A 16,406-nucleotide genomic window follows, 5' to 3' on the forward strand; every position below is an offset into this window, starting at 1 on the left:
AGATCAGAAGCACGGGCGTGTAGTTATGAAATCTTTCCCCACCCTCCCTACTCTCCTGATCTTGCACCCTCTGACTTTCACCTCTTCCCAGCCATGAAGTTGTTTTTGAAAGGAAAGCGTTTCCCAGATGATGCAGCCTTGATTTCTGAAGTCACGTCGTGGTTGGAGGACCAACCTGGGGTGTTCTACAAAAACGGTCTGCAGAGCTGCATCAAACGATGAGAGAAATGCATAACTGGGTGGTTCCTATGTAGAGAAAGATTAATAACTGTGTCAAGTTTCGTTACTCTACTACTATGGGCAATGGGTCAGGGGCATTACTTATTCCACGCCCCTCGTACTGTGTTTGTTCCTCGGCTCTTCTTCTTCTTCTCCTTCTTCTTCTTCTTCTTCTTCTTCTTCTTCTTCTTATTATTATTATTATTATTAATAATAATAATAATAATAATGATAATAATAATAATAATAATAATAATAATAATAATAATAATAATAATAATGATAATAATAATAATAGACAAAACTCATGCTATATTAAAAGCGATTAATCAGAAAAATGCTGAGAAAAAATAATTTTGACTTATATATAAGATTATTAATTTAAGTATTTTGTATCACAAATCTTGAAACGGATATTTTGTTACGATGATTAAATTCAAACTTTGGCAAACAACTTATGTTATGTCTCAAAAGCAGATCATAATTTTGGTGAGAATTTTGTCCGAAGTCATAATTTAGGCAAAGTTTATTGGATCAGTAAGTTGTTAACAGATAATGACTTGATCAGTTGTTAGGATTTGAAGCGAACAGCAAATATCTGATAAGTATATTTATTGTGACGTTGCTAACAGAGAGATAAATATCCAATTAGTAGTTTTCATGTCAACTTACTGAGTATATACGCACATGTTTGATCAGTAGTTGATTATGTTAAGTGACTAACAGAGAGATGAAGATCTAATCAATAATTACCATGACCTGCGGCGACCGCGTCTGTAGAAAGAGAAAGCCATGTGCACTCACACAGACATAGAACCGAACATTGCTTTGCACAGAGGTTGCACTTTGCTGCATTAAAACAAATGTAAACATGATTAAAATTGATGGAAACATGCGTTGGCACATGTCAGGTATTCGAAAAAAAAATTAATCTGCTTTAAACATTTGAGGAAATCTGTTCATTGAGAATAAAATTGTCAAGGACGTCGTTTCATTTACTTGCACTGATGATAATTTTGTCGATGCCTTTTTTTTTCTCTTTGAGATTCGAATAATCCCATATCTCAACCGCAGAAACCTCTTCCCCCAAACTCTCCATCATATTCATCAGCCAATCGTTTGATCAGCGGTATATAAGAATTATTAGCTTGACCCTGGCAGCCCCACTTTTCCACGCCGCTGATTATGCAACAAGCCATTTCTGGGGAGATCAATACATCCTTGTTCTACAGCGATTGAAGGAACTGAGTGAAAGGAAAATCGTATTAGTTGGAACAGGAGGGGGAAGAGATGAAGCGAATCAGACGAAATCATGTTCAACATTGATAATCAATCAGAAGCCAATATATTCCAGCGTTATAATGATGATGATGATGATGATGATGATCGGGGTGGTGGTAGTAGTGATTGCTTGTCATGTGGTGGGGATGTTTCTGACGGTGGTGGTGGTTTTGTCTTCTTCGTTCGTTAATCGCCTGCTTCTTTCATCATTCGACTTTAATCTCTCATTTCTTCTGAAGGTGAATAAATCCAATTTTACATCTGATGAACACAATTCTCTTTACACAGGAGAAACTTTTTAGAGCTTCTCTGTGTATATGCTAACCTATCAGAGTATTTACATAGCATATGTATATATTTATTCATGTAGGCAACAAAATAATGATACAAGGATATTTTTAAAAGGCGACGAATTTTAAATTAACAAATCTATTTTCCTTAATTGTAACTTTGGCAACTCTCTGTTATTTTTAGCTTGATTTAACAATTTATCATTAAAAGACTAACAACTAAGCAGCGTTTGCAAATTGCAAATAATACGATCAATTTACTGAGAGAAACATTTAATGAACAGATAATTTCACGAAATAGACCATTCAACTAGCCACCTCGTTAGTGTGATTTAACCCTATTAGATCATTTTCCTTGGGAATGTGTGAAGTCCATGTTTACCTTGATAAACCAGTCACAGCATATCACTTGGAAGACAATATTCGAGGAGATATTACTGAAATACAACCTAATGTGTAATGTGTAGAGTAAGTGAAAATTGGACCGCCATATATATTCGCAAGCTGCTGGACCATATGTAATGTGAAAAGATATCTCGCTGCTCAACTCTTTGTACATTTTGTCCCAAATAGTAGCTCCTGATGTTCAAGTGACATTGTGTTTTGTTTGGAGTAAAAAAATTTAGTTCGCTGTCTCTAAAAAACACCTTATATATATGTGTGTGTGTGTAATATATATGTTGTTAAATTTAGTGATATATAAACAGTTTTAAACCCTTGCATATTTTTGTATTTAATTTTCACTTCCCAAGCGGTAAAGAGGAGAAAGATAACCTCCTCTTAATTTTTGCGTCGCCTCGTTTTCTTGACGGAATGTATTTTTATTTATTTTTTATTAAATATTGAAATATTTTTGAAAATATTTTCACGGGCATAAAATATATATGCATGGGCACGTGTTTCTGGGTATAACACTTCATCAACATGGATCATCCATCAACAAGGGTCAAACTTACGGCTAAATTAAAAAGCAATCTAGCGTTTTACCAGTGAGACACGACACCTTGTCAGTTTTCATGCACGATTTTCATCGCTTTTAAATGTAATATCTGTTGTTTTTTATTTTTAGCGATATATAAGCGCTTTTGAACCGTTGCTTGTTGTATTTTAATTTTCGCTTTCGAAGCGGTAAAGAGAAGAGAGATTATCTCCTCTTGATTTTTTATTTTTTGCGTCACCCCTGTGTTCTACGGGACGCATTTTTATTTATTTTTTTATTATATATATATATATATATATATATATATATATATATATATATATATATATATATATATATATATACAAGAATAAAAAAGCATTGGAAATGCAAAAGGATATAGGGATGGTATGCCAAAAAGTATACAAACAAGATAGCTATGAATGGCTAGGCACATGGAAATAGAATTGCATCCAAAGTATAGCCCTATAGCTTTTCTCCAATCTTCATTCCGTGCCATCATTACGGTTGTAAAAAGCTATAGGGCTATACTTTGGATGCAATTCTATTTCCATGTGCCTAGCCATTCATAGCTATCTTGTTTGTATACTTTTTGGCATACCATCCCTATATCCTTTTGCATTTCCAATGCTTTTTTATTCTTGTTAATTAGTATTTTTACTTACAGTCTTATTTTTAAACTTACATTCATGATAGTATTGTCTTTTTTAGGAGGCTCATTGCCGCCTCCATTAGTAGCAGGTCGCTTCCTGCTGAGTTTTAGGTCTTTGGGTTTTGGGCCTTAGGAGTTGCCTCTTGGTCCTCCATCGGTTCTATATTACATAGAGAGTGCTACCGCCTCTCTGATAAAACAGTTAGAGTATTATAAAGTTCTAAAATGTTCATACCTTCACTATTAAATTTTTCTTGGTTCATTCTTTGGCGTTTTGGCAAAGATTAGGCAGTTTTTGATATTTATATTTATAATAGTTTGTGCATGAGGCAGCTTTTTTCCCTCGGAATCCCTGTTATACCGTGCTTTTGAGTCAGCACGTGAGGCAGCCTTCTTTTTTTCTGGTTCTTTGTTATAAAGAGCACGTGAGGCAGCTTTTTTCCCTCGGAATCCCTGTTATACCGTGCTTTTGAGTCAGCACGTGAGGCAGCCTTCTTTTTTCTGGTTCTTCGTTATAAAGAGCACGTGAGGCAGCCTTCTTTTTTCTGGTTCTTTGTTATAAAGAGCACGTGAGGCAGCTTTTTTTCTCCTCAGAATCCCTGTTATACCGTGCTTTTGAGTCAGCACGTGAGGCAGCCTTCTTTTTTCTGGTTCTTTGTTATAAAGAGCACGTGAGGCAGTTTTTTTCCCTCGGGATCCCTGTTATACCGTGCTTTTGAGTCAGCACGTGAGGCAGCCTTCTTTGCCTCAGAATTTGCATGATACTTAATTTTTATTATTTCAGCATTTTTCTGATAGTATTCTTTTTGCTCAGATAATACCTTGACTTTGTTTTTTTCATAGTCTATATTTCTCTGAGCTTTTTTACTACGTGCTGACTTTGGCATTTTTTATTAAATGTAAAAATATAACACTTATGTGTATCTTACTATAATATCACTTATCTTATAGCAAGACAACTCTCGTAGAATTGAGATACTGCCCCGTCACCAATAGTTAAAGTGTGGAACGGTATATACACCAATAGTGTAGTTGTTATCTTTATATGAAGTCCTAATCAGTGACAGTGTGAGGTTACTTGGTTAATTTATTGTAGTTTATTTTAGAAAACTTACTTGTTTTTATTAGTAGATTGTGTATAGTAGCCACAATATCTAGTTATTTTTGTGGCTAGGGCTTGGATTTTGATTCTTTTTGGTCAGCTTCCAGTGAGTTCTTAGAAGATGACTTTCTTGCAGTTTCTTTTGCGGTTAATTTAACTTATTTCCTTTGGCGTTTGGTGAGTTCTTAGAAGAACTGGTCTGATCTACTTTTCTTAGCGAGCGAAGAGATTCAGCTGCATTTAACAATGGTTGCTATAGTGTATTTTTGCGCATGCGTGAGAATTTCAAGTTTCCTCCTTATTTTTCAATAGTTTGACAGTAGTCATGTGTCTTTCTGCCAAGAGCGACAGACGTCAGTGTTAGCCGTGATCGTCTAGAGGTTAGGACCCCACGTTTCGAATCCTGGTCACTGCATTGACATTTTGTACATATTTTATAGTCCAAAATCTGAAGAATTATTTGTTTTTATAACATTGTTTTTTGACGTCGTACTTGCTGATAGGTTACTCTTATAACAATTTCGATCAACTGAGATAAAGATTTCGTGGTTTCATTAACACTGGTGGGTTACTGTTTAAAGAAAAAACCTTAACGTTCACCTCAAATATTCAGCGTCCAAGAAATATAGGCCACTGGCAAACTGGAACGTCTGTGAGCATCCAGTGTATTATTTGGAGCTGTCCCTTTTGAGAGAAGTTCCGTGTTCGAAGTGGTCTGTCTACATTGGGTATATAGTGTTTAAAACTTGTTATTACACGTAATCTTATTTAATTATGGAGTTAGCTAAAAAGCGATGGGTCACTGCACTTCTCCGTGTAAAGAGCAGTCGATTAATGCTTGAACTGTTGTGAGAGACCGTTCGTACACCGAGATACATCGTCTCAAAAGAAAGAAGAAAGAAGAAGAAAGAAGAAAGAAGAAAGAAGAAAGAAGAACAATTGGCCATTTTTGTACCTTTTTTTTTTTGCTCTCTTTTGACATTTTAACCGACGTTCTGACACTCGCTGGATTCGTAAGACGCTTCTCTGTAAGAATATGTGCTTTTTGAAACTTTTATTTGAAAAGTTGATTTCAGTTGAGATTTGGATAGTTTTGTTTTGTAGGCGTATATAGGCGTGTACGGGCCATCCCTATATATATACCGCCTCTCTGATATATATATATATATATATATATATATATATATGATGACAACTTCGAATGAAGTCTCAACTTGCTTTGTTGAAGGCTATTCCATTTAATGCTTGAAAATGTTTTCTCAAAATAAATAAATATAGAGCTACATAAAAATCGCTTTATCACTATAGAATTTTTGTGGGTGTAAATAATAATTCTGACAAAATATCTATTATTATTATTATTATTAACCGGTCGTCTGTTTGCAAACAAATCAAATATCTTCAAAATATAAATTGAATAAAGTCATGATTATGTTTCAAATATGTATCTCTCTTGGCTTCGGAAAAATAGCAGTTTGTATTATGAAGTTTCTCTCATATGTGTGGACGGAAATAGAAACGATGAAATAGATTGGAATTCCCTTTTTATTATGTGAATAACATTTGGCCTTCGGGACAAGATCAAAGTGTAGTATCTGTTCTTCAGATGCTGCACTTCAATTTCTTGTTCTCTGTTAGTGGAGGAGAAATCCTTCACGACTGAGACAATTTTTTATTTTTGTTCCTTTTCTCCACATTAAAAAACGACCCTGGTGTCTAACTCTGTCCCGTGGGGAGGCATTGTAAATAGGAACATTATTTGTAAAAAACATACATCACTGACCAAACAGAATCAACATACATGAGTTGTTCTCTATATATATGTTCGATATATATCGTATAAGAACTTTAATTTCGTCCATCGCCACTCATGGCGAATCTTCTTTCCTCCAAATTTGAAAAGATGTTAAACCTTTTCAGTTTTTGTGCCTTAATTTTCCTTGCCTGATGATATCTAATATGATTTAAACGCTCTGCACATCGTAGCAAAATATGACTATATTTACATAAAAATTTAAATATATATATATATATATATATATATATATATATATATATATATATATATATATAAGGAGAGAGAGAGAGAGAGAGAGAGAGAGATAGGCGAATAAAAAGATTGATAGATAATGCTGTAAATAATGGAACTTCGATAGCTGAGTGGGTTCAATTTCTGTTGTGTTGAGGGTCGCACACAACTAATTGAAGTCGTTTGATAAAAATAATGACTTCAACTTAAAGACATGCTAGCAACATTCACATTAATTCGTTGCATTCACAAATGCAACGTAACAAAGTAGTTTTGTAAAACAACAAAATAATTCCACTTTAAACGACAAGATTGCTATGTTGCAACAAATGTGAAATCAATGAAATGGGAAAATATTGTTTTTTATATGAAAAGAAAATAATAAAGAAAAGCACAGCGTGGATGACATGTTTACTTAACTTAAAGTGTAAAGTCAATTAACTGATAAAATACGTCTTTTTGCAGGAAGCAACTGTGCTTGCAAAGAGTCGGATGCGGCTATTATCTCATGTAATTGATTTGTGCAATTTTAACTTTTTAATCGAGAAGATAAAAATGGAGAACCACGCAAACAAGTCTAACAGAAAAAAATGCTAACAAAATAATTAATTGCAGTTCAACGCTATTTAACGCAATCGACTAGGTTTGAATATTGTTGAGTAGATTTCATAGTCTGCACCAGCATCCATTGCATCGTGCGTGTGCTTCGTGATAGATTACGTTAAGATGTTTCGTAATTTTTAGCTGAGGATTAATAATTTGCATTATTCCAACTATTGTTCTTCTCATGAAGTTTATTTTCACAGTATTCGGTCGATATAAGATCTTGTCCTCCTTTAAGTGTATCTTGTCGAACTCGGAAATTTTTATGTCAAACTCACAAATTTCGAAAGCAACTATGTATGTATTCTATGGAAGAAGATTGTGCTCATTTTGGTCAGCGATGGTCGAGTAGAATCCTAAATAATTCGTTATTGTTTTCTTAGTGCCGCCAGTATTGCAAGATGAAACCTTCATCCTCCATTACTCAGAACTCATTATTACATCCCACTATGGATCATTGCGGATGCAAGACTCCCCACCAACACCACGGATTAAATAAATGACTATTTAAAATAACATATATATTCCTGAGCTCAACATAAACATTTCCAATTTCAACAAGACACACCTGAAGAAGATCAGAGATTACATCGGCCAAACGTTATGAAAGTAGCACCCAAGATGAGAACAATAGTTCGAATAATCCAATTATAGTAATCTATTTTTCAAAACAATGTCTTTTTCTAAATGTTATTTGAGCAAATGTCTTGCAAAGAGAATCGCTTTTACTGAGGCAACCAAAGAATTGTCTGGTGAAATGTTCGATTTTTTCATAAAAAACAAATTCGAAAACGATTTTTGAGATTTCTTAAAAATTTGCTCGTCCCTTTCTTGTAATGGGTTCTTTCACATTCATCTATTAAGCATTGGGAGGAACGAGACTCACGGACGATACAGTTATTATTACGTTGTAGTTTGGTCATTTCCCCAGTCTTCTCTTTGCTTCTATTGGTTTGTGAAGAATCTGCAAATACACAAATAAAATGTCCATAATCAATTTCTATAAATAAAGGATGAAATTTTTCTCTATGTTTGCTAATACGTTCTTTCCACACATTACGGGAGCAATACTCGTGCCAATTATAGATTACCATATATTGTAAGAAAGAGCAATGTTAGCGAATATTTTTTTATCAACTTTTAATTGAAGAAAATATCAAACAATCATTTTTTTCTACCAATCACACTTAAATAACTGAATATTTGCACATAATATCAAAACTCAAATACGCAGCTTATTTCCTTTCTTTCCGGATGTTTTTTTTTTATTTTAATTTCGTAAACAATACACATTTGTACAAGATATATTGCATAGGCTCTTTGAGGTCAAAAGGTTTTCGACAAGCAGCACACACGTGACTAGAGATATCACGAATCACTGGCGGCATAATGACAGCAAACTCACACATAATATCATGATAAATGCAAATATGCAAACACATCTGCAATGCGTATCCTTACCCTAACACACACAAATTCATGTGGCGCCAACCGAACTTTCATTCATTGCCAACACTTTATTAAAACGATTTTTAATTTTAACAGTGGATCCTCACCTTAGGAGAAGGAAATAATTTTCTTTCTTAAACTTTTCAAAAATTATTCTCTTTGTAAATGATGGATATTCAAATTAACATTTGTATATTTTCTTGGCGCTAAAATTTATAATGAAATTTAGAAAATATAATAAAGGTAATAAAATACACATGCGGCACTCCCGTTGCCATTATTTGCGTGAAATGTTATGTGAGTCAAAGAAAATCTGTTTTGTATTTAATTTAGCAAAACCGTCATTTATATAAAAGTGATATATGTGTATATAAAAGATTTACTCCTTGAACTAATTAACCATCCATTATGAGTTTTAGAAGACAGATGCTACACGTAAGATTACGTAATGCGAACTATATTTAGTTCAATTTAGTTTTATGCAAAACGCGTCAAGAAATGTGTGAGAGACATTCGTGAAACTTTAAATATTTGAAATTTTCGTGAAATTTTAACAATGAATATTATATTTCAATGAATGACCACCAATTTTCAGTTTCTTTGGGATATTTAGAAAGCATTATATAGACACAACTTTCTATTTTAAAAATCTGAATATTTCAAATTTTTATTAACTTTCATCAAATTTAAATAAATTTCTATAAATTTCATTTTATTCTTAAGACCCCCTAAACTTGAACCATTTTAGACATTTTTAAAAAATTAAATTCTTGTAATGGATTTTGAATAAAATTTGAATAAGGATTATAGACTATTGTTAAGCATAATAATATTTTGATTTTAGTATTAGTAAGCAGACATAAAAGTGATGCAACACTGTTTGGTTCAAGGGATTAGTTTTATCCATCCTGGGACGAGTATTAATAAATGTAATTTTGATAATAAGAAATTATTTAAAATTGGTTTCACTCCAATAAAATGGTTGTCAGAAGAAGTATTTCATTATCTACTTTATAATTAAAAGGAAACAATTAAATTAACGCAGAGGAAACAGTAAAATGTGACCAATTCATCATTCATAAATCTGATTATATGAAATGAGGCCCAACGCTCAAAAAGGTGGTGGTGGTGGTGGTGGTGGGGTAACTGAACTTAACTAACATTAACTTAACTAATCACCAAAACAAAATCACTCTATGACATACTTAAAACCCAAACTGACAATATATGCATGATGCGAGGAGATGGAGAAGTAAACAAATTATATAAAACAGGAATGCAATTTTTACAATGAAAAAATGTTAATATAAGAAAATCGAATTTTATATAAACAGCTTATTCTTATGATTTTGCCAACTGACATCCATATTTTATGACGTCACGCTTTAAGCAACTATGATTCATCTTTTGTGATGTCACACTGATTTGGTAATTACCACTCATTTTTATATGACGTAACGCTGTTTTGGCAACTGATATTCATCCTTTATGATATCATCCACTTTCAATAATCATAATCATGAAGTGTGTCCGATATTGCAACAGAGTATTGGGCCAGTTTTTTAATGGCTAGAGCTGCGCACTGTGTAGAGCGAGAAGGTCTTTCATGGAGAGGGAAAGTTTGTTGCTTACTGCTTCAGACAACCCTTCCTGGTAATGTCAATGAGTCTGCCCAGGATATTTTCGAACGGCTGGAATGCTCCTGTTTTAGGAATGCTGACTTAACTTTCCCCGCCTTCTTGACCTTGTGTCACATCTTACTGCGATGAGAAGGAAGGATATCCAAATGCATATATTTATAAAACAAATTATCTCCCTTTTCCCAGGTTGATGTCATAAAGGACGAATGATAATTTTCAAAATTTTTCTTGATAATGATCCTCGACAGAAAGGCAGGAAGAAAATAGGAGAGAGCGAGAAAGAGAAATGGAGAAAGGGAAGAGAGATGGCCACGCTACAATAACAAATCTATATTCTTCAATTGTGGCGGCCACGTTGAATTTGGATTCGTTAAAGGGAAATTACATTCTTTTAATCAACCTTCATTTTTTTTTTTAAATGAAGGATCACAATTTATTTGAATACACGCTGCGTATGTGATATAAATTAAATAAATTTAACCCAGAGACAGGAGCTTATGGAGATAAAACTGTAAAATTATTTAAACGAAAAAAAAAGAAAACAACCTCAAATCACGAATGACAGAAATTAGAATAAAAGAAAGACAAGATTGAATATTCTTTAAGATGTGTCCATTCAGTCTGCGAGTTTAGCAACGAAAATGTTATTTACAACTTAAGCGTGAAAATGGCAATTAAGCATAGACACATTTACAAACATTATTTCAAAATTGAAAATGCAATTTTATAATCATGAGTGTTACAGACAAACGAAAATGACATTTCGCCCAGTGTTCAAATTGAGCACAACTATCGAACGATCACGGTCTTTGCAATGAACGTACACAAACGTTCATAATTATTAAAAAAAAAAATAAAGTAAACTGGATGGCCATACTCGAGGGAGACCCGAAAGCTTCCTTTTCATTAACTCCTACGCCGAGATGTAGGAGATAGCGCCACTCCCAGGATTAATCCGCTTATCCTTGACCTCCACTTTATTGTATGATTAATGAAATAAATCGGTCAAGAGGCGGAAAATTTTTCATCTCATATGTGTACGTAATTTTTAAACAGTAGTTCAAGATTGTTTTACCTTTGTTTTTGAACAAATAAGATTTTTTGTCTTTCGTTTTATTAGTTTCATTTTATTAGTTTCTTGGAATAAGGAAACCTGACATTCTCTTTGACTTAATCTTTGAATTAAACACATTTCCGATTCCATATGAAATATCATTTTTGTTTTATATGTTTAACTATATATATATATATATATATATATATATATATATATGTGTGTGTGTGTGTGTGTGTATTCAAAACAAAATGAGTTAACAATTAGTGTTTTTATCTTTAGTTCATAAAAAAATAGTCATTTAAAGAATGTAAAATTAAAATCTACACGTTATTCTATTTTTTATATGAATATTAATGCCAAATCTGGGGGAGTTTAATTTTTTCCGACATATTTCTACAGAGGTGTATATTAGTTTAAACATGTTAAACGAAATGAAACCAGTTCGTTTCAAATTGTGTAGTAGTATCGGAACAACAATACACTTAATACAAAATAATATCAACAAGTTTCTTTCGTTAACTCCTTCACAGAAAAACAATTAATAATAATAATAATAATAATAATAATAATAATAATAATAATAGCATTCGTCAGTTTCGAAAATCTTATCCTCGAGTGGTTGCGTGGCCTTGATAAGTGGTGATTCCTATGTAAAAAAAAAACTCCCGTGAAACTCGGAACGACCTAAGTACTGAAAGTTTCTTGGATACCTAGTCCTTAAAAAGTACCCCAATATTCAGATTAGTCCCATTCTTGACACGCGCCAACTGATGTCAATAATTATATTTTCTCACTCGGCAAAGAAATCCATATGATTCTTATACATTGTACGATCCCTAATTTCTATGAAGTTGGCCCATGCTCATTCAGCAGTTGACGGAAATAACCGGAAATGGCCGATCCAGCCTTCCTCAATTTAGAAGCTACGATAAATCTCTAACCTTAACCTATGCGATTAAAATTTTATTTCTTCCAGTCTATGAAAAAAAGTTGCCTGATTAGATTCGTATTAAAAACCAACAGCGCGTTCGTTTCTAACCTCGCGATTCCGCGATTATTGGCGTCAGCTGTCGGCGAACTTGAGTAACTTTGTGGAAATCGTGGGCTGCTCAATGTATAATCACCATCCCGATAACTTATAAGAAACACACGCACATGCACACACAAGAATATGCAAATAATAACTATCAGAATGTAAAAAGAAATATTGCGTAATTCGGAACACTATTTACGTTGAATAATGTTTGAATTCGATGTAATATAAAAAAGCTATTCATTTTCAAATTAATGACTATATATATTAATGAATGTATGTTCTGATACTACAATTTATTTTTATTGTTCTCAATTAGAAAAAAGAAAAAAAACAATCATCTAAACTGATGTAATTTATATTTTAGCCCAGAGAGCCTCTTTTTGAGAAGCTTGAATTTCTTCACATTTTCCGCAAGTTAATAAGGACTAAACATATGATTCTACCACCCCCAATAAAATGAAATAAAATAATAAAAATGAGTCATCAATCGGAAACAAGAAAACGTGGACGATGGAAATAATGCAATTAAGTATTCAAAGCAAAACATATAGTGAAACCAATTTCGTAACTTGATAACAGATAAATTAATTGAAGATTTTCTTACCATTGCGTTTAATAACGTTTTCATCCAGACATGCAAGGGGAATTCTCACATCAACTTTAAGAACCGAGTTACCAAATTCATCCCTTGTAAGTTTATAACTTTTATCTATTTCATTGAAGCTATGGTTGTCGCGCAACACCGTATTTCTCTGACTTGATGCACATTCTTTATTTTCTTTCTCATTTTCAAAATAGTCAAGATGCGTTTTTCCGTTTAGGGTCGACAGATAATTGCGCTCCATATTTATACTCTGATCGTTACGGAAATTTTGATTTTCCAATTCTTTCGGTTCAAAACGAAGACCAATTTGGATTTGAAGTTTTTCGCACGATTCTTCACATTGACTCTCATATTCCTTTTCACTTTGAAAATCGGCTCTTTTATCAGTATGTTCATTTTCAAATCGAGATTCATCATGAAAATTGTCTCCTGCTTCTCGGTAAACAGATTCCTTATCATCTTTCCCTTCCAGAACGCAGCAGTCGTCTAGAAACCGGTCCAACATTTGTTTTGAAATTGATCCAGCTTTCAAGTGCTTTTTCATTTTTACAGAAGAAGATATACTTGAAGCCTCGCAGCTGGTGACACTCGCACTTTCCTGATCTGAATATTGTGGTAAATTGAAAATGGCTGACATACGTGGTGAACGCCGACTCCTATCGTAACCAGGAAAGTTATTTGTGTGCAGAACACGTGATTTCCTATCAAGTGGTTCAGTAAAAATCTCAATATGGTCGTGATGAACGTTCACTTTAACCCGTGCTGGTGAATCAACTGATTGTATTAAACTATACTTTGTCTTCCTTCTCTCCCACTGATTTCTCTGTCGCATTTGATTCCATTTTTGCAAAATATTTAAGCAATCCCAGAATTCATGGTATCGTGCTAATTCTATCGGAGTGAAATCTTCGTTGTTGCGAATGGTCTCATCTGCGCCATATTTGAGCAGCACTTTAAGAATATCACGTTTCCTCCAAAACACCGCGATGTGTAGCGGAGTTGATCCCTTAATTGTTTGGAGATTAGGGTCAGCACCGCAGTCAAGTAACAATTGTGTAATCGCTTTTGTTGTTCCAGCTCCAAAATGGATCGCGGCAAAATCTTCACCTGGTATGATTTCATTCGGATCAGCTCCATTCCGTAATAATTTTTCTATTTTAACATAATCCAATTCCTGGATGGCAACTCTTAGCTTTTGTCCGACGTCTATCATTTTGCAATGTTCTGTTCTTGCTCTTCGAGCTTCCTATTGCAGCCAAAAAAACACGCCTTTTGCATTTCAATGTGTAATATAGACGTCTATTTCACTATATGATGACGACAGTCACGTGTCACTTTGAATCAATTTCATTGGCTGACGTCTTTTAATGAAAATAGAACAACTTGAAAATTAGTCAATATCTCAAATTAATTATCCGCAGAAAGCAATGCGTTCGTTCTATTCTCAACGTCTCTTCAATAAAAAAAATAGCATTATTTGACGAAATGTTGATGAGTATAACGTTTAAAAATCTCTATATCTAAGTAAATGTTGTGTAGTATAAAAAATATATATATATTTACAAAACAATCACATACAGGGTGTCCACAAAGTCTGGCTACATTATGTAGCCAAACTTTGTGGAAGCATCCTGTAGATTATGTAGCCAGACTTTGTGGGCACCCTGTACATATATATATATATATATATATATATATATATATATATATATATGTGTGTGTGTGTGTGTGTGTGTGTGTGTGTGTGTGTGTGTGTGTGTGTGTGTGTGTGTGTATACAGGGTGCCCACAAAATCTGTCTACATAATCTACAGGATGCTAGCCAGAATTTGAGGACACCCTGTATGTGCGTAAAGGTGCCAATCGGCTGTACGACAATTGTGCAAACAATCAAATATGTGAGTAAAGGTGCCAATCGGCTGTACGACAAATAAAGTAGACATATGACAAGGCAAATGACGGCAATAGCAAAGAGAGATGAAAAACACGGGTATTCTATTAAAGACGATAGGTTATCAGGTTTTATTGGCCAAAAGAAAGTAATAAATTATATGGCAATGAAAGCCGCGATAACGGAGTCTCGTGTGTCTTTTCCTCCTTCGTGGCACGGGTTCGAGCCTTCCTACCTACTAACAATTTTTTTTTTTTTTTTGCTCAAAACACACCTTCAAACACCCGGGCAACGCCGGGCACCCAGGCTACTAAAAAGTAAAGATGAAACCCGGAAAATAACGACACTCGACAAAGAACACGAAATCGCTGTATTAACATGAAATAAACAAAATTCATTTACGTGTTATGAATATTAATGAACATCGTTCCAACATAATTGTTTTCTTGTGTGGAATGTTCATATCATGAAAGATTAGTGAAATGAGGATATTGTGAGATTTGCACGAGGTTTGAAATTACTGGTTTTTGATTATCAAAGTGTCACACGTGGGCTTAAAGTTAATGTAGTTATTTTCTGAGAAAAATAATCCATAAATCATAGAAGCGAATGCATGTATGTGTGGGTGATCATAACATAAGAACAGTAGTTCGAAATAAAATTGTTTAAAGGAAGATTTAAATTCTCGTTCAATGTGGTAACTTTCTATGATAAGAATTAAAGTTTATGGGCATTGCGCGTAATATCAGGACATGAGGGGTTTTAACGTCTCTCGATGACGAAATTATTTTGAACATGAGTTGTTCTTGAGAAATCGAAGAGGAAACTAACTATATTTTTGGCGAGCAAATCTCTAAAAGCAGAATGTTCCAGCTGGTCTACTGTATTTCTACCCAAGGGAGAGCAACATACTTCCTTTTGTTTGATGTGGAGGCCTCACGACGTCATGTACCGACGCATTCTTCATACGCATGGGTGTTGAAGCGGTGATCACTATGAAATGTTATTTCTAGGAATTTGTTCCGGACAGACATAGCGATTGCTATAAGACTACCCTCCTAGACGAGAAGTCGATCCAAGAAGAAAGACTACAAATACTGCAAGTATTTCACTTAGTGTAAGTAGCAAAACAAAGTGGACGTTTTATGTGTCAGGCAGATTTGGTAGAAGTTATAATACCAGGAAGCCCTGTATTGTAAGGCGTGGCAGTAGTTAACGAATCTCCCAAGATTTGCGTCTGTACCACTGTGGTACTACAGTCTGTATTGTCGAAAAATCCTTTCTTCAGTAGATCAATGCTAATCGAGTCATGTCTGTTATTCTTATCACAAAATGTTTCGGATATCTATATTTTTTAATCCATAATCTTTTAAGAACCTTGCAAGGACCGGAGTAGAGTGGTTGCAGGCGCGTGGGTACTCTATCCCTTCTCCATGTGTATATGACCTGAGAAAGGTAACATAGTATTTTGGGTCCTTGGTTCGACATGCAAGGGTCTCGACACGTAATTCTTCAAGCGAGACGTATAGCTAGTCGGATTTAATATGCTTCTAATGGCGATGCAATCATCTGTCCTGGTAAGGTCAGAAGTGTTCCATACACGATTCTGGCAGC

At 34.1% G+C, this 16,406-nt stretch overlaps 1 protein-coding gene across 1 annotated transcript; it reads right to left on the reverse strand.

Moving 5' to 3' along the window:
• Positions 1-7,122: 7,122 nt before the first annotated feature.
• LOC145260986 (uncharacterized) lies at positions 7,123-14,214 on the reverse strand. The gene is made up of 2 exons (XM_080119116.1): positions 12,903-14,214; positions 7,123-8,080 (listed from the first exon to the last, which is right to left on the reverse strand). The coding sequence occupies exons 1-2, from the start codon at positions 14,113-14,115 to the stop codon at positions 7,887-7,889; spliced, it is 1,407 nt and encodes a 468-aa protein (XP_079975242.1). The 5' UTR covers positions 14,116-14,214; the 3' UTR covers positions 7,123-7,886.
• Positions 14,215-16,406: the final 2,192 nt, after the last annotated feature.

The sequence above is a fragment of the Euprymna scolopes genome, chromosome 37, assembly GCF_053919585.1.
Source record: "Euprymna scolopes isolate OS-2025 chromosome 37, ASM5391958v1, whole genome shotgun sequence".
Classification (NCBI taxonomy): domain Eukaryota; kingdom Metazoa; phylum Mollusca; class Cephalopoda; order Sepiida; family Sepiolidae; genus Euprymna; species Euprymna scolopes.